Source organism: Apus apus, chromosome 3 (assembly GCF_020740795.1).
Source record: "Apus apus isolate bApuApu2 chromosome 3, bApuApu2.pri.cur, whole genome shotgun sequence".
Taxonomy (NCBI): domain Eukaryota; kingdom Metazoa; phylum Chordata; class Aves; order Apodiformes; family Apodidae; genus Apus; species Apus apus.
Window position 1 is genome coordinate 113,545,951 of NC_067284.1, and position 18,965 is coordinate 113,564,915.

Consider the following 18,965-nt stretch of genomic DNA (forward strand, 5'->3'; position numbering starts at 1 on the left):
TCCCCTCTGCTCTGGTCAGACGCCACCTGGAGAGCTGTGTCCTGCTCTGGAGCCCCCAGCACAGGAGAGACATGGAGCTGTTGGAGAGGGGCCAGAGAAGGGCCAGGAAGATGATCCAAGGGCTGGAGCAGCTCTGCTCTGGAGACAGGCTGGGAGAGTTGGGGTGTTCAGCCTGGAGAGGAAAAGGCTCCAGGGAGACCTTAGAGCACCTTCCAGTGCCTGAAGGGGCTCCAGGAAAGCTGGGGAGGGGCTTTGTGCAAGGGCTTGTGGTGAGAGGACAAGGGGGAATGGATTAAAACTGGAAGAGGGGAGATGTAGGTGAGACATTAGGAAGAAATTCTTTGCTGTGAGGGTGGTGAGACCCTGGCCCAGGTTGCCCAGGGAAGCTGTGGCTGCCCCATCCCTGGCAGTGTTGAAGGGCAGGTTGGATGGGGCTTGGAGCAACCTGGGCTGGTGGGAGGTGTCCCTGCCCGTGCAGGGGGTTGGTGGATCTAGATGATCTTTAAGGTCCCTTCCAACCTTAACCATTCCATGATTCTATGGTACTAAATGCTTGAAATCTCTCCCTCTTGCCCCCTTTTCACTTAATCTTGTATTTCTGCCACCTCAGGTGGTGAGTTATTTCAGAGCAGTTGTTCCAGTGTCCTTTAGGACCTCTTTCTTCTGGCTGCAGAATGCTGCAAAGGGTGCCTGCAAGTTCTGTGACCGTGACACAGCACTGACAGTTGCCCCTACAGCTCCAGCAACCAGAGCAAGATGTACTTTTGTAAGAGTAAATAATTCATGGCAGTTTCTGTCCTTTGGGATGACTGAAAATGCCTTTTCTGGAGATGCCCTCTGTAGCTGTGAGTGTGTGTGCACTGGGGACCCGCTCCTGCCAGCAGGTCTGCGTGAGCAACAGCAGGTCCTACCTTTGTGATTGCTATGAGGGCTACACTCTCAGTCCAGATAAGAGAACCTGCTCAGGTATTGCTCCTTGGGTAAATGTGTTCAACTAGAAAAAAAAAGTAATGACTTTTTCACACCATAATTTGATTAGAAAAGCTACTTGTGAGCTTGTGTTGAAACAGCAAGCTTATGCATCCTGGGGGGGCATTAAGAAGAGTGTGGCCAGCAGGTCAGGGAGGTTCTCCTTCCCCTCTGCTCTGCCCTGGTGAGGCCTCACCTGGAGCCCTGTGTGCAGTTCTGGAATCCCCAGTTCCAGAAGGACAAGGAGCTACTGGAGAGTCCAGCACAGGGCACTGAGATGCTGAAGGGGCTGGAGCATCTGTCTGTGAGGAAAGGCTGGGAGAGCTGGGGCTGCTCAGCTGAGAGACAAGGAGGCTGAGGGGGGATCTGATCAGTGCTGATCAATATCTACAGGGGTGTCAGGAGGATGGGGCCAGACTCTGCTCAGGGGTGTCCAGGGACAGGACAAGGGGCAATGGGCACAAACTGGAGCACAGGAGGTTTCACCTGACTATGAGAAAATCCTTCTTTACTCTGAGGGTACCAGAGCCCTGGGACAGGCTGCCCAGGGAGGTTGTGGGGTCTCCATCCCTGGAGACATTCCAAACCCTCCTGAACGTGTTCCTGTGGGATCTGCAGTTGGACTAGATGATCTCCAGAGGTCCCTTCCAACCCCAACCATTCTGTGGTTGTGTGATTATGCATCCCCTTCAACAATAATAAATAATTAATACAAGTCTTCTGCAGGTAATACTGAGAACTAGTTTGATTCCATCCCAACCTATTATGCCAACCAGCCCATTCATTTGGGCCAGATGCCAAAACAAGCTCTTCAGATGTAAACACTGTAGATGTATTTTTCTCCCCTATCTTTTATCCTAATTCCCTCAATTACTATTGCCATTTCCGAGCTGATTCCAAAGAGAAATATATTTTAAAATGTCAATATACACCCCATCCCAAACTACTTCTTTCTCTACCATGTGTCTGGCAGCTGTGGACACGTGTGCCTCTGGCAGGCACCAGTGTGACCAGGTCTGTGTGAGTAACAACAGGTCCTATGCCTGTGAATGCTATGAAGGCTACACTCTGAATCCAGACAAGAAAACCTGCTCAGGTAAGAATTAAAGGCTACTTTAATATATGAAACTCGTGGAGACATGGACATGTTTTCTGTGAGATACCTTTGTTGTTTCTAATAGAAAAATTGCTTACAGACATCAACACTTAATTGAGAGTTCACCTGTACACGTTCCCCTTGGCTCCAGTAACAGTAAAATTGCATTTTCCTTTAAACATGTTGACTACAAAAATGCAATTTGGCACTTTCCTACCACTTTATGGTCTTCGTGGTACTTCATAAAGATCACTTAGTCTCTGGGACAGAATGAACTTGTTCCAGAGATGCCCACCAGCACCGTGTCTCCATCGGGCAGTGAGTGCCACTAGTCCATAAATAACTTAAAACCTTATGATGCTCCCCTGTCCTCTCCATCTCTCCTGTCAAAACTCTTTTTTTCTCTTTACAGCTTGATGCTTCTGCTTCCAAGCTGTGCAGGGATCTGCAACATAGCAACCCCAGCCTTACACCAGCACCAGCACCAGCTTCTTGAATTATCACCCTGAAAATTTAGCCTATTCTATAAACTTCCCCTCCTCCCCCCAGCACTTCTCTGGAGTTGAGTCTTTAAACCCAGACATTGTGAGCAGCATCAGCCTCAGGGTAGCATTTTTATACCAGGTGAGTGCATCCCTCCCTCTGAGAGCACGTCAGCTTTCTTCTTTCTGAAGTTCTCACTCTTCTTGTCTCTGGAGAGAGAACACAATCTTCTGGCGCTCCTGCCTTTTTGGGTTTTTTTTGTCTCTTTGCTTCTCATCTCCCTGGGCTTCACACCTCCTTGCCATTGAATAGCACTTCTATCTCTCATGCCTGCCTTTCTGTGCCTGCCTTCAGCTCATGGATGAGACTAGGGAGTTCAGTTTCAAAATCCCCACAGTTCATGCTGATGTGGCAGGAAAACAACTTCTGCCTTGACAACGTGGCAGGTTACTGCTTATCTCAGTTTGGTGGTTTAGCTTCATTCTTCCTGGGAATATTTGGAGCTGCCAGAATTGCTGGTGAAAATCAGATTGCATGAGATGTGCTATAGTAATGTCTTGGAGTCCAGTTATCTGCCTCCTCCATTAAATAATTAGCAACTGAATTCAGTTGTCTGCAGCCTAATAATATGATGTAATAGAGCACTGCTTGAATCTTAATTTGAATTCTAACTGAATTGGGCTAATAAACATGAATGCATTTAAAATGCTTGAGTGTCTGGGAGGGGTTAAATAGGTTGCTTCTCTGAAACCTGGTTCACCACAGCCATGGACATGTGCACACCTGGAAGGCACGACTGTGCACAAGTCTGTCTGAGCAATGATGGATCCTACAGCTGTGGCTGCTTTGAAGGATACACTCTGAACCCAGATCAGAAGACTTGCTCAGGTAAGACCTGCTCAATGAAATACTGTGTTTGGCTAAAAACAAGTAGTTTTTAAAAAGTAGGTTAATTGATGTTATTTTTCTGACAAATTGTCCAAGAGTTTCTCTACAACTGCTGAAAACACAGTGCAACTTTTTTTTTTCTTCTGTGTTCCCAGCAATAATTTGAGACCTGTGCATCACAGGTGTGATCACTTCCTGGTGCATGTGTATGGACTTAAAAAATACTCCAGCCTAAGAGCTCTAGAGGTTGGAGGAAAATGTTCTTCCCCAGGGCTGGTCTCTTGTGGGGAACAGAAGCTCAGATGTAGCTGGTATTAAAGGATGTACATATAAGTATATTATACCTACAATGAATATGTATTCTATAGTATCTTGATTAGGATTTGAATCTTTCCTTCCTTCCTTCCTTCCTTCCTTCCTTCCTTCCTTCCTTCCTTCCTTCCTTCCTTCCTTCCTTCCTTCCTTCCTTCCTTCCTTCCTTCCTTCCTTCCTTCCTTCCTTCCTTCCTTCCTTCCTTCCTTCCTTCCTTTCCTTCCCTCTATCTCTCTCTCTCTCCCTCTCTCTTTCCCTGTGATTTTCTGCACCTCTGTACTGCAAAGATACCCAAATATAGGAACTCCTCATCTTGCCCTTCAGAGATGACATGTTACATTTGGCAGCAAACATGAGCCTCACACATCAAGTACCCACTCTGTAACTGGCAGTGGATGCCACGTTTCTCATAATTTTTCTAGCAGCCACGTATACTCTTCTGTTTATGGTCTTTTCACCCCATAAAACAGTGTCTTATCCAACTCATTTAGAGCTGAAATAAAGCCAAATGCTCTCTTAAAACCTAGATATTTGTTCTCTGAAATTCCTTTGGATAATTATATTGTAACTGGGTCACTGCTAGTTCAGTTCCTGTTGCAATCTGTTACAACTGCAAAAAAAAAAGTGTTGCCAGTGTTCCAGAAATCATATTAATTTAGTCATGTTGATAGCCAGAAACAAACACACTCTGTATATCCTACCACAGCTAATCGTGTGCTGACGTGCAATAAAAACACCCTGGTTTGGATCCAAATGAAGAGATATTTGCAAACGGGAATTACTAACATCAACTAAAGTGAAGTTTGGGTATTGATTAGTATTCTTCTGTCTCCTCAAATGGCTTCCTCAGCTGTGAACATGTGTTCCCCTGGAAGGCACGAGTGTGAGCAGCTCTGCCTGAGGGATGATCTGTTCTGTGCCTGCGGCTGCTACCAAGGCTACACCCTCAATCCAGACAAGACTTGCTCAAGTAAGAGCAGATTGCTGTTGCCTGTCCCCTGCATACCCTCCCCAGCTAAGCATGTGTCTTGAAACAGCTCTCACGAGCAGGATAATGTATTTGGATCTGTTTGAGAAACTTTCCTTACATGATAGAATCATAGAATGGTGAAGGTTGGAAGGGATCTTAAGGGTCCCAACTTCCCTGCCATGAGCAGGGACACCTCCCACCAGACCAAGTTGTTCTGAGCCCCATCCAGCCTGGCCTTCAACACCTCCAGGGATGGGGCAGCCACAACCTCCCTGGGCAACCCGTTCCAAATCCTCACCACCCTTATAGTAAAGAATTTCTTCCTGATGTCCAAGCTAAATCTCCCCTCTCTCAGTTTAAAACCATCACCCCTTGTCCTCTCGCTCCCTGCCCTTGTCCCAGGCCCCTCCCCAGCTTTCCCGTAGCCCCTTCAGGCACTGGAAGGTGCTCTAAGGTCTCCCCAGAGTGAGAGGGGAACAGAACTCTGTTAGAAGAACTGCTGCAGTGCTAAACCAGACCTTCTTGTCCACTCCTCTGAGCTGAGTGGAGCAGGCATTAACTCACCAGCTGCTGTCCCTTCACATGGGCATTAGTGGCATCACCTGTTGGCAGAACCTCTGCACCATTTGATGTAGAGTCATAAGTAAAGTCGGGCTGGAAGGGACCTCAAGAAGTACCTAGTGTGATCTCTGGTTCAGAGCAGGAATAACTTGCCACTGCACCAAGTGGCTAAGAACCCTATGGAAGAGCAAAGTTATAAACTAGGTGGATACAGCTGAACACCATCTGCAAACCCAGTAGTGTTTGTAGGTTTGGACTTAAACATAAATGCAGTGTAAAAACACAAGCCTAGCATGTTTTGTGTGACTTGCTAAGCATCCCAGTGAAAATGGGAGTACCCAAGATTTTGAATACCAAATATTGGAAGACTCTGAATTTCACAGAAGGACTGTAGAAGGCTTCAGGATACCCTCTGGCAGTTGCCAAAGTTGGTTGGAAAAGTAATTTCACTAAACCAGACATAATCCAATGAGGATCTGTATCCATCATTGGAGAACTGAAATGCAAACATGAGAACTTAACTGGAGTTGGTTGGAAACCAGTTGTGTTGGTGTGATATTTTGAACTGGCCTTCCTCCAGCTGAACCCTGAACAGCTCCTCTTTGTACATCAACCATGAAGCCAGCAGGATGTTGCAGAGAAGGGAGCTGAACAAATACAGATTCAGTGGAATCAAGCAGACATCAGCTTCAACATTGGCTCTACGACCAAAAAAAATCTGCACTGCTAGAAGTGAATCTGTTCATAGCTGTTTTTTTTTCAGTGAAACACTGAGTGAACAGCCTTCTGAAACTGATATATTTTGCTCATTTTTCTGTAATTCAAGCAGCCATCAGTACCCTTGAGGAATGGAAATATCAAAGATGTGATTGATAAGGAAAAAGAGAAACCAAAGCAATTCAGAAAAAAAAAAAAAAAGAAATTGAATCCAAGTATAATGTTCCTATTGTTTTACTGTTTTATGCTCACATCATTTGTTTGGCATTGATCATGTCTGCATTTATATAGCTACAGAAATAATTTAATAATCTGCTGTTGGTGCATTTGCAAGTAATACAGGAGCACATGTATGAAGTGACAGGTATTACATACAAGTAGTCCTTCCTGGTGACTTACTGAAAGAGTATTTTGCAAAGGTGCATGCCCTCTTAAGGAGGCTCTGCCTTTGGAAGCTTCTTCTTCTGGTCTCAGCCCTAGATGTTAACCTCACTGCAGTGGCAGTGCTTCAGGAGGTGGTGAGATGTTTGTTCTTAGCCTGCAGCAAGCCTGCAGCTTGCATCAACTCCTGTTGTCTTCATGGGGCTGGTGAGGTTAACTTGCCTTTCATGCAGCTCAGGACTCACAGCCACCAGCTGATGCCTGACATGTTGTTGTACAACCATTCAATGATCCTCTTTCTGAGCCCTTTGTGATCATCCCTGGTTTTGTGGTGCATTGTGGAGAAAAAGGAATTCTTGTGGACAGCTGAGCTCGTCCCTGGTATGTCTGGGAGAGGGAGGGCAAGACCTAGAACAGGTCTTGTGATTCAGTTGAATCACTGCAGAGTTTGGCAATGCTTGTTTCCTCTTTCCTAAGAGACAGATGAGTTCTACCAGATTCAAATTCATCTGGGCCCATTTGAACATTATTTCTCCCTTCATCCATATTCATACATTGGAATGGCCTTGAGTTCACACCTCTGGATGAATCAAAAATGACACTCCCTGTGCATGCACATTACCAAAGTTCAAACCCAGAGGACTTGTGAGGTGATACACATTGACAATTCAGCTGAACCTTTGTTGCTTAGTATTTAACATGAATACACATGTTCCTGCTTTCATTCCTGTTTCATTTACCTAGTGGTAAATTCGATTCTTCTAAGTCCTTCCCAAGCTAAGACTCAGGTATCTAAATTCCACCCACATCTCAGAAACTGATGCAAACTGACCAATATCTGATACTGACTGTCTTTTTATGTGTCTAAAATTGGCTTCCAAAACTACTGGATGCTGAACTTCAGATTAATGAATTCTCAGCTGTGTGTTTGGGAGTGAAGGGTACTCCAAATGCCATCACAAGCCAGCTTTGACAGGGCAGCAACCTTGGTTTTGTATAAATATATAGATTTAGAGTCTATTTAGATACATTTATATATAAGGACGAAATTCTTTACTGTGAGGGTGGTGAGACCCTGGCCCAGGTTGCCCAGGGAAGCTTTGGATGCCCCATCCCTGGAAGCGTTCAAGGTCAGGTTGGATGTGGCCTGGAGCAACCTGGTCTGGTGTCCGTGGCATGGGGGGGTTGCAACTAGATGATCTTTAAAGGTCCCTTGCAACCAAAACGTTGTTATGATTCTATCATTCTTCTGAAGAGAAGCTCAACTCGTCAGTCATTGCCTTCGATACAGCTTATTGAACAGGCTCTGCTGGCAGCCATGCCCGTGGCCTTCCCGTGTGGACAGTCTGGTGGTGGAAGCACTGCTTGTGAGGTGGAGAGCTGGGCTGCAGGTCCTTCTCAGTCTGCAGCACTTGAACACACTCATTTTACTTCTCAGGGTGGGCGACATTTTGGGGTGGGGGATATTCTGGATGAGAGGGAAGGGGAAGATTTACTGTGGTCTAATGATTAGAGTTGGTGGGGGAGGCTGGTTGGTCCCCGTGCCCAGGCCTCTTTTCATATATTGCTCAATAACAGTCTCATTTGAAGAGCCCAGAAGGTCCAGGTAGGCAGGTGAGGAGCCCCCTGCTTGGCCTCCTCCCCAGTTGGAGCCAAGCCTTCCCTTGGCTGTCCTGTTTCTGGGCTGTGACACTCGTGTCTCAGCCTGAACACCAGCCCCTGCTCACTCCATCCCTCCCTCCTGACTGCCCTGGGTTGCAGTGCTTGCTGCAGCCTCACAGCACAGGTTCAACTCCTGTTGCAGAACCAAGCCTTTTCCTGGGATTCAAATGTTCAACAGTTGGCATAAATACTCTAAATGCTGGTTTCTCTCTTAGGAGCCATCACGAGCAGTCTCACCACAAGTGAAGAATCCTGCAAGTGTGAAGCCATCGCTGCCCTGCAGGACTCGGTCACCTCACGCCTGGAAGCTCTGTCCACAAAACATATCCTTTTTCTTACATGATCTTCTGCATCCAGCTCTTTACTGGTACTTCAGAGGTAGCTGTTTGGACAAAAGCCAAGGAAGGGACATCCCTCCCAACAGAAAGTATTTTCATGTTGATTTTAGAAACATTAAGAAGCAAAACTTTGGTTGTTGCAAGTACCATTATGCTTCCGCATGCCACTGGAGGGCTTCAGTGTCACGACACAGACCCCCTAGGTTATATCTGCTAGGGGCATAATTCATAACTCTTCCAGATGGCTTTTGCTCTTACAGAAAAAGCTCAGCCTTCCTGTTATGTCCCCAGATTTTCGTGACAGCTTCCCAGGCAGTGTGACAACAGGCTGTTAGCTGCGGTGTCCCTCTGCATCCTCTGCATCAGGCACTGTCCTGTGGAGCAACTTTCATGCATCATTCTTCTTCCCCCTGCAGATGTGCTAGGCTATCGATATCCAGCTGCTGGGATGGAGCTGTGAGGCAGGGTGCTGAGGCTGGAGGCACAGGGCAAGCTGGAGGGCTGTGGGACATCCAAGGTGGCAGCTATTCCCGCTGGAATGTGGTGGCTTCATTTGCTGCAGAGCTGTGCCTGTGGCAGGGAAGAGAAGTGTGGTTGACACTTGGGTTGGACATTGCACAAACATGTGGAAGAGAAATAAACAAAGAAAAGAGAAAGTGGTGAACTCTGTGGTACCACAGCAAACCTGGAGGCTGGAATAAATGCCCACAGATGGCTCAGCAGGAGCTAATGACTCCAAGTTAAAGCTGGACAAGCTGTGATTCAGCAGAAGGCACCATTTTTAGAAGTGAGAGTGGCTGATCACTGGGACAATTTACCAAGATTTTAATCACTGGAAATGTTTGAGACTGCATACTTTATTTCTCCTGTAAAAGGTGCTCCTGTTCAAACAGGAATTAATCTGGGGGAGCACTTTGTCTGTGGTTGTCATATTACTGGATATTAGAAAAAAATGTCTTCACAGCAAGAGTGGTGAGGCCTTGGAACAGGCTGCCCAGGGAGGTGCTGGAGGCACCATCCCTGGAGGTGTTCCAAAAAGGGGTAGACATGGTGTTTCCTAAGATGGTTTAGTGGTTAGGGGTTGCAGGGTGGATGGTTGGACTTGATGATCTTGAAGGTCTTTTCTCACCTCGAAGATTCTATGATTCTATGAAGAACAGGATATTTAGGATTAATCAAAGAAGGAGAGCAAAGTAGGAGATAAGTAAGTTCTATATTTTAACTCATCATTTTTACAGAAAAAGCATGTTTTCAGTTCACCAAAGTTTCTGAAAGCTTCTTTCAAGGACACATGACTTTCCTAATTAGTGAATAAATTCAAAATTATTTTTAGAAGGTCTAATTGCAAATCTCTCTTCTAACTGAGTGCCTGGAGTTCAGTTTATCTGCCCGGGAAAGGTGAAAAGAAGATTCTCATTTTTCCTTGGACTATAATATATAATTCCAGGAAATCTAAGTTGTTAAAACTGAACACAAAATATAATTAAACCTGTCATGTCATCTTAATAGTAGCATGTCCTTCAGGGAACCATCTTTCTGCCTGAAAGAGCAAATGTTAAGCAAGAAAATGTGGTGGTTTCCAGTTAAAAATGTACTTTATTACAAAGAACTGAGGCTTTCTTTCGAAGTTATTCTTTGGTTTGCAATTTTTTGCAAATTTGGTTTCCCTACCATCCTTTCCAGACAAGCTGGAAAAAGCAGTGGATTCAATCACCTGCTGCTCCTCAGCCCTGAATGTCACTTGGTCTAAGTCCTTCTAAGAAAGCAGGGTTGTTGAGATCATTTGGGAAGTTGCCAGACCTTGAAGTTTCCAAGACATTTCAAAATCTCTGCTCCAAGCACCTACTGACCTATTTAGAGCAGAGTTTGTTGAAAATGCAGCAATGAGAAAGGCTATCAATAAACCAAACACAACAGCCACTGGTTTTAGTGTCCTTAACAACTGACCACTAGATGAAGTGTCTGAGAAGCTGCAGGGGTTCCAAGGCAGACACCAGGTGGTCTGAGCTACCACTCCACTTAATTCTAACAGAATCTTTCAGAAGCAATCCTCTTTGCTGTGCTCAGCAAGCTTTGTTTTGGTGCACAGCTTACAAAACAGCAGCTGGCTTGTCACTATTGACAAATGTCATGGAGATTTCAGGAGGACAACAGTCTTGAAAAGACAGGGACCCTGAGGATCTTCATGTACTGTCACTTTACAACCATAAAGCCACCTATGCCTGCTGTGCTTCAGTTTGTGCTACAGGTTGTACAGCAGGTACTGCTTTGCTGCTGTAATTGCATTTTTATACTCTTATTTAAAAGTAAATACCCCTCCCAAAAATGAATGGATGCAGTGTGTCACATGATACAAAGCTGTGAAATGGCAAGGCAGAGTAAAAAATGTGCCCATGCCCTCTGCCCATGAAATGGGAAAGTGATCTGGAGTCTTGTAACTTATTTTAATAAACTACAGTATGATGTGCACACTGATGTTTTGGGTTTGTTTTTTTTATTGTATGCAACTTAAAGGATGTGTGTTATGAAATAAAAGGTTTAACACAAACAGGAAAACAAGACCTTGAAGATAGAGGAGGCATAATTGGAAGAAATCTACACAATTAAAAAGGGTACTAGCCCCAAGTCACCTAGTTGGGAAAAGTTGCTTTTAAAACCTACAAGTCCTTTTAAATATAGATAAAATGTTTACTAGTAAATTCAAGGATTAATAATGTTGTTTAACATGCCAAAGGATGACAGACGTCCTCCAATTTAAGGTCTTTATCCTGCAAAATTTACTTATGGCATTAGCAAGTCATTCCTCTTGTCATACCACAGATTTACTGAGTCTATTTGTGTCACTTGGGCTTGTAGGATAAAACACACAAGCTAACAACTCAAAAATTTGTTAAAGGAATCCACTTGTTTTGCACACGTGGCATTTATAATCATCCACATGCTTTGGAAACCATATTTAAATAGATTTGAAGATGTAATAAAATTAATTCATTTTAAAAAATCATTGAAATATCCAACCTACTTGAGCTTTGCAATATAATTACAAAAAATAGGATGTTGAGGACATAGTACAGTGACACCTGTGCTTGTGTCATACCCTGCAAATAAAAGGTGCAGGTGGTTGCATGGGAAGTTGGTGGGAGGAAGTTCAGTTCTCGTGCTCACTGCACAGCTGGTGAGACTGCAGATGTGACTATACAGTGATGGACAGTGGGACTGGGTGTATCCTCAGCAAGTTTGCTGACCAGAAGAGATATAGACCTGTTGGAGAGGGTCCAGAGAAGGGCCACAAACATGATCCAAGGGCTGGAGCAGCTCTACTCTGGAGACAGGATGAGAGAGTTGGGGTGTTCAGCCTAGAGAAGGCTCCAGGGAGACCTTAGAGCACCTTCCAGTGCCTGAAGGGGCACCAGGAAAGCTGGGGAGGGGCTTTTCACCAGAGAGGGCAGTGATAGGAAAAGGGGTGATGGTTTTAAACTGAAAGAGTGCAGATTTAGGTTAGACATCAGGAAGAAATTCTTCCCCATGAGGGTGGTGAGACCCTGGCCCAGGCTCCCCAGGGAGGGTGTGGCTGCCCCATCCCTGGCAGTGTTGAAGGGCAGGTTGGATGGGGCTTGGAGCAGCCTGGGCTGGTGGGAGGTGTCCCTGCCCATGCAGGGGGGTTGGAACTGGATGATCTTTAAGGTCCCTTCCAACCTTCACCATTCTGTGATTCTATCATTCTATGATTCTATTATTAGGACATTAAATAGCCCAGGTAAACATGGGACACAGCTTCACCAAGGGCTAAAAATGAGAGTATAAACTCTCCAAGACAGCTGGATTGATCTGTGGTTGATATTTTGTGCTATGTACGCACTGGTATTACTTTGTTGCAGTTCAATCAAAGTTAGCATGGGCCAACCTAGCTGTGCTACACTTGCTCCCTCAAAGTGCTGTGCATGCATTCTTTTTTCTCTAAGCCATAGAGCTTTATATCCAGCACTTTACTTTGCTTACTTTCGTGTCCTCTGCTTAGACATGGGTATTACACAAGGATTTACAGGACCAGAGTATGCTTTGGCCTCCAAAATGGTAAGAATAAACAAGTTGTAAATCTGATACAAGCCTTTTCAACTTCTTGGCAATAGGGAGTGGATTTCCCATTTACACCAAGGCCAGCTGCCAGATGAGATGGATCATTTTATATGATAGTAGAAAATTGTCCTGGAGGCCAGATGTCTCTTGCAAGCTGTCAAGGCTTTGTTTCATGTGTTGGTATCCATACTCCATTTTATGTTACAAATGACAGCATTTACATTCAGTTCTTCTGAGCAATTATCTTGCTGCTCCTTGTGGGCACCAGGTAAAAGAACACCATGACTTACGGATTGAGTCTTTTTATTAAATATAGATGTACTTGTTAATTATTGGGACAGCAGAACTTTAATGTGAAGAATTGTTATGAAAATAACTATATTTGGATGGTCTTTTAAAATTATCTTGTTCTGCATAGAGTATTTGAGTTGGATGGGGCCTACAGTGATCCTCTGGTCTAACTGCATGACCACAGGCATTTTCTAAATTACTTTCAGCTATCTTCTTTAGCTCTAAAATGCTTCCAGGGGTTCAGCCAGCTTTGCTTTGTAGCTCTGTCTTACTTATGTGCTTTTAAGTTGGCATCAGTCAAAAACCTGGATGCCCAGTCCTCCTCACTGTTCCATCTTCATGTACCTTCAGTTAAATGATGGGCTGATAACCTGTGGCTGTTGTTTCTCTGCATTTCCAGACAGCCTCTCTGAGAAAAGGGGGAACAAGCTAAACTTGACAAAACGCAGGTTTGAGAACTTGGCTAGGTCATGATCCTCCTTTGACACTGAACAAATTGCTCATATTTCAGTGTCTGTGTTGTGGATAATTGCCTGGGGGAGGGCTTAGCTGCTCTGCAAGTGAGGGGGGGGCCCTGAGAAACCGTCAGGGTTTAGGGCTGGGCTGGCAATTAAACCAGTGACAGATGCTCCTCATTAACCCCTCTCCCTTCCCCTGTAGGGAAAGGAGAGAGAATAAGGGGGAGAGACTTAGAGGCTGGAAATGGAACTAGACAGCTTTAATCCAGCAATAATGATGAAAAAGAAAAGAACGAAATATATACAAATAATACCAATATATACAAAAGTGGTATCACCTTCTCCCCCCCAGCAACGCTCACATCATCCCTGAGGCTGCAGGGCAGGCCCTGGGAAAGCCATGGATGGGGCTACTGGAGCCAGTGGCAGATGGGAGCTGGATACTGGAATGCATGGATTCAGGAAGGTGCAGATCAGGATTGAAGGCAGAAGAAAGGACCAAGTCCTCTCAGGACCCTGGCCATAGAGGAAGAGAGCTTGACCAGGGGAGGTTCAGACTGGACATTATGAACCATTTCTTCACAGCAAGAGTGGTCAGACCCTGGAACAGGCTGCCCAGGGAGGTGGTGGAGTCCCCATCCCTGGAGGTGTGTAAGGGTTGTTTGGATGTTGTGTTGGTGGATCTGGTTTAGGGGAGAACTTTGTAGAGTAGGGGTGATGGTTGGACTGGGTGATCCCGAGGGGCTTTTCCAACCTGAACGGTTCTGTGATTCTATGATCCTGCAACGCTCCCAGGCCCTTTCCCTCTGGACAGCCTCCCAGCCACTCCCCCCCACGCCTGCAGCGTTACCTGCGATCCAACACGGCAAGCACCGCGCGGAAAACACTCTTGCGACTCACAAGCTCTTCCGATTCCCCTCCCTCTAGAAGCGGAGCCACCTCCACCCATAAACCACGGCTGCTTTCTACACGAGCCCCACCGCCCAGGGCGGTGCCGGGGCGGGCAAGGCCCCTAGGCCCGCCTCCCCGCGCAGGGGCCCGGTCCGCCCGCCTCGGAGGCGGGCAGGGAAGCGGGGAGAGAGCCGGGGAGGCGGGCAGGGGATAGGGAGAGAGCCGGGGAGGCGGGCAGGGAGGCAGGCAGGGCAAGAGGCAGAGGAGGGAGCCCCGCGGCCTGACGCCAGCAGCAATGGCGGCCCTTCCGCCTTCCCCCGGAAGTGGCGGCCGGAAGCGGCGGTTGCCATGGTGAGGCGGTTGCCAGGGCGCGGCAGTTGCCAGGGAGGCCGCGCTGGGCCTGAGGCAGCGCTGCGGGCCCGGGAGCCTGGCCCGCCTGCTCCTCCGGGATGTTCATCTACCTGTGCAAGAAGGTGCTGCTGGGGCACGGCGGGGGGGGGGAGTCGGGGCGGCCGGGGGCAGGCGGAGATCCCGTTTCCAGCCGGCGGGACGGGGAGCGCGGAGGCCTCGGGCGCTGCGGGGAGCCTCGGGGCACTCGCTGCGGCCTCTGCGGCTTCTCTGCTCCTTGCTGGGCTGCCCTGCGCCGTCCTGCCCGCTCCCTCCCGGCCCGGGCTTGGGGTCACTTGGGGCTGCAGCTGGGGGCTGGGCAGCCCCTCGCCCCGGAGCCCTGGGGCAGACGCAGCTCCTCAGCTGGAGCCCAGCTCCTGGCTAGGCCCGCTTCGCTGGGGTTTCTCTCACCTGCTTTCTTGCTCATGGCACCTTCTCTGCGCGCCTTTGAAGATGTCACGCGGTTATAATTTACTCCGTGCGTTAAAGAGTCCTCTCAAGTGTTGTGTTAAAACTTCCACTAGTGATTGTACTTCTTTTACATGCACTGAGCTGTTGGTAGAAATAAGTTTACCTTCTTTGCTGTGATAGGTGCCTCTGAGACCTTCAAATACACTGTTGTAAAATGAAACACGATCCGTACAACTGTGTGGAGACACAAAATGTTTCTGTTTCAGATTGCCATTCCTGGTAACATTCAATTAAGATGTCTTTCCTGGAATAAGGATCAAGGTTACATAGCCTGTGGTGGAGAGGATGGGTTACTGAAAGTTTTAAAATTGGAAACACAGACAGGTAAATGAGTCTTTTAATTTGTTTTCAAAAGAAAAAAAAAATCCACAATTCTGAAAGCATAGCTCCTTTTACAGGTGACCTGGTGACATTGCTTGTGTTCACAGTCTGGGCATAGTTGTGCATTTGCATAAACACTGAACATGCTGCCACTTTCTTTTGAACATACTTTTCCTCCAGGTTGTCCTACATGGGACACATGAAATTCAACCATCTGTAACATCTGCTGAAGTTCTTTTCAGTGCTGCTTTTTGGTTGTGTTTGGGTTTTTTTGGTTTTTTTTTTGTTTTTTTTTCAGGGCACATGTTTAATTCTTGTTCTTTGTGTATAGACTTTCAGTTTATTTTTGAATGTATTTCATCATTCCTTGATTTTGTTTGCATGTTCTCTACCATCTTCATTACTTTAGGGACAAATCTGTGTGTTTGTGTTTTTTTTAATTAATATGTTCCAAGAAAAGCCAAATTCATATATTTTCAAATCCTTTTAAACCTTGTCCTGCACATAACAAAATGTGATAACCATGTTGTTTTTTTTTTTCATTGTTGCTGTTGTGGGTTTGTTGGTTTTGTTGTTGGGTTTTTTTCCCCCAAAACCTGCTAGGCCATAAAAAAACCACACAGATTTGAGTGACAGGTGTGAATTGCAAACAGGTTGAACTGAGGGGTGGGAAATTTAAAATTTGCAGTTAAAATTGACATACTTTTAGGGGAATAATTTTATGCAAATAGTGATTAGAACTGCAGCATTGATAGAGAGACAGTAATGTGTGTGCTTTCTTAGGTTTATTTTATAGCTGTTTTTCTTATTTTTAGATGAAGCAAAAATAAAGGGACTTGCAGCTCCCAGCAATCTCTCTGTGAATCAAACTCTTGAAGGTCATAGTGGTAAGTGTCACTGGGCATTGAAAGTACTTTTGATTTGAATAAAAAAATACAGCAGTTTCCTAAGTTGGTAAGAGTAATTTTGCTGTAACTGGTCATTATAAGCTTGAAATAAAGGGTCAGTATTTGGACCAGTGCTGTTCAACACCTTTGTTGGAGACATGGACAGTGGGATTGAGTGTCTCCTCAGCAGGTTTGCTGATGACACCAAGCTGTGTGGAGTAGCTGACACCCTAGGGGGAAGGGATGCCATCCAGAGGGACCTTGACAGGCTGGAGAGGAGGGCCAGTGCCAACCTCATGAAGTTCAACCAGGCCAAGTGCAAGGTCCTGCACCCGGGTTAGCACAGTCCCAGGCACAAATCCAGGCTGTGGGGAGAAGGGCTGGAGAGCAGCCCTGAGGAGAAAGACTTGAGGGTGGGAGGAGATGAGAAGCTGGACATGAGCCCCCAGTGAGCACTGGAGCCCAGAGGGGCAACTGTGTCCTGGGCTGCATCAACAGAAGTGTGGGCAGCAGGGCCAGGGAGGGGATTCTGCCCCTCTGCTCTGGTCAGACCCCACCTGGAGAGCTGTGTCCAGCTCTGGAGCCCTGAGCACAGGAGAGACATGGAGCTGTTGGAGAGGGTCCAGAGAAGGGCCACGAAGATGATGGGAGGGCTGGAGCAGCTCTGCTCTGGAGACAGGCTGGGAGAGTTGGGGTGTTCAGCCTGGAGAAGAGAAGGCTCCAGGGAGACCTTAGAGCACCTTCCAGTGCCTGAAGGGGCTCCAGGAAAGCTGGGGGGGGATGTTTTTTTGCAAGGGCTTGTAGTGAGAGGACAAGGGGAAATGGATTAAAACTGGAAGAAAGGAGATTCAGGTTAGACATCTGGAAGAAATTCTTCACTATGAGGGTAGGAAGGCACTGGAATAGATTGCCCAGGGAGGTTGTGGCTGCCCCATCCCTGGCAGTGTTGAAGGGCAGGTTGGATGGGGCTTGGAGCAACCTGGTCTGGTGGGAGGTGTCCCTGCCCATGCAGGGGTGTTGGAATTAGATGATCATCTTTAAGGTCCCTTCCAACCCAAAGCATCTGATGATAGGATATTTTGAATGGATGACTGTATTTTCGGAATAGATTCCTGTTGCCTGCAAAAATCCCTGACAGGTAGAATATCTTTGATTGCATCTGTTCAGAGAAATTTTCATGTCTGAAATGCTGAAAAATGGAAAGAACACAGAGGAAATGAATGACTAGCAGTGAGGGCATGAAAGAGTGTGATGCTTCACTTGGCCAAGTTCACATCCAGTGCTGAAGTGCTGAAGTAAGATGCTGCTTAGAGATTGTTTCAAGATTTTTCAAGTAACATTAATGAGTAGGATCCCATATGAGGCTGAAGGGCCTGAAGGAGTTGTGTGTAGAGTGCTCTCCTTGGTAATCATGAGGGAGATTTTCTTTTACAACTGCAGCCCTACTGAGGATCAAACTGCTAAGAGGAATTAAAAAACACAACTCCTTGTTTGGTCAGTTTTCTGGACTAACATGTCAGAGGCCATCAGAAACCTCAAGACTGTGATCTGGGTTGTGTGTATTGAAGCAAAGTGCTGAGGAGAATTTGGAGAGGATGTTACTCAAGTGATTGAATACAGAAGCAGAAGGAACCATGTAGTGGAATTTTGAAAGAGGAAAGAAGTGATACAGAAAGGATGTCTAAAAACTAAATCCAAGTCAGCAGGGCAAATTTCTGAAAAGGTCCAGGTAGATAAAGTTGGATGGGGTGGTTTTTATTCATTACACGGTGTAAAAATGTGAATCATTCTAGGTTCTGTGCAAGTGGTGACATGGAATGAACAGTTTGAAAAACTGACCACGAGTGATCAAAATGGACTCATCATTGTGTGGATGCTGTATAAAGGTATTCTACAGGACAAATTTGAGAGGGGATGGTAGTCCATCCTGTGAGAAATCTTTCTGTTTTTTGTTTTTTTTTTTCCCCAGCAATTTCTATGATTCTCTTCCAGACTTCTTACCTTGCAGACTGTCAAGCTCAAAATAGATTTAAAACATTTTTCAAGATTTTATTCTAATGATTGTCTACGTTTTTTGTAGCACAGTCACATATAAAAAGGCATTTGTCCTGCAGAGCTCCCTTGGGAGAAGATACCAGTTCTTAGCCAAATGCTTGGTAAACTGCCCTAAATTTCTTATTTTCTGACCTCTGTTACTCTGTTCCCTTGGAGGAAAATAGTACATTAAATAACAACAACAACAGGAAGCAAGCAGTGCTTCTTTGTGTAGGTTCTGTTTTGGGTTTCATTGTAATATTTAAATAGTTCTGCAAAATGCATCCAGCACAGACATACTGGTAGAACTACAGGAATGTAGCAACCCTACTTAGAACATCAATGAAATACTTTTATAAAAACAATCTTTAAAAATGTTTAATTAAGTCCATGATGTAATATGACTAACCAGTGAATTGCCTGTAATTGGCTTTTATTCTTGATTTTTTCACACGAACATGGACTTCTTTGGTACACTGAAATTCAATTGCAAGTCAGCAAACCTCTTAGTCAAAATAACCACCTTCTGACACGTGCAGGAAAGGAAAAGAAAATAAAGGGTTTTCTTTTTGACATATTTGCTTAATGAAAGATGGAAAAATAATCTCAGCTCAGCTTCTTAGTTCAGGAGTGAAGAGTATCACTTGATTAGTCTTTCTGACTGATATGTGGTGGCTTCCTTCACATAAATCATCTCTTAGTTTTGGAAAAGAACCAGTGAGTTACTTCATACATATTCCTATCAAAGACAGTTGTTCCCTCTGTGTTTCC

The 18,965-nt window shown here is 45.7% G+C and overlaps 2 protein-coding genes across 4 annotated transcripts in view; both read left to right on the forward strand.

The window, feature by feature from the left end:
• Window positions 1–830: 830 nt before the first annotated feature.
• MATN3 (matrilin 3) lies at window positions 831–10,501 on the forward strand. Its single transcript, XM_051615076.1, has 6 exons — window positions 831–966; window positions 1,943–2,065; window positions 3,314–3,436; window positions 4,599–4,718; window positions 8,255–8,362; window positions 10,328–10,501. Exons 1-6 carry the CDS (start codon window positions 831–833, stop codon window positions 10,381–10,383), a joined length of 666 nt encoding a protein of 221 aa, XP_051471036.1. The 3' UTR covers window positions 10,384–10,501.
• A 3,949-nt stretch (window positions 10,502–14,450) lies between these two features.
• The window catches only part of WDR35 (WD repeat domain 35), a 44,374-nt gene continuing 39,859 nt past the window's right edge, over window positions 14,451–18,965 (forward strand). For 2 of the 3 annotated variants that reach the window (XM_051615950.1, XM_051615951.1), the window contains exons 1-4: window positions 14,451–14,567; window positions 15,159–15,276; window positions 16,089–16,160; window positions 17,954–18,046. In XM_051615950.1, the coding sequence (XP_051471910.1) occupies window positions 14,544–14,567; window positions 15,159–15,276; window positions 16,089–16,160; window positions 17,954–18,046 (307 nt within the window). In that variant the 5' untranslated portion in view covers window positions 14,451–14,543. The remainder of the gene's footprint in view (window positions 14,568–15,158; window positions 15,277–16,088; window positions 16,161–17,953; window positions 18,047–18,965) is intronic. The other variant, XM_051615952.1, reaches the window with a different exon arrangement.

What these genes read in the sequence shown, in the direction of transcription:
- MATN3 (XM_051615076.1), top strand. Translation starts at nt 831, where the DNA reads ATGCCCTCTGTAGCTGTGAGTGTGTGTGCACTGGGGACCCGCTCCTGC. An exon ending in AGATAAGAGAACCTGCTCAG is followed by an intron (nt 967 to 1,942) that starts GTATTGCTCCTT and finishes TGTGTCTGGCAG; the next exon opens with CTGTGGACACGTGTGCCTCT. An exon ending in AGACAAGAAAACCTGCTCAG is followed by an intron (nt 2,066 to 3,313) that starts GTAAGAATTAAA and finishes GGTTCACCACAG; the next exon opens with CCATGGACATGTGCACACCT.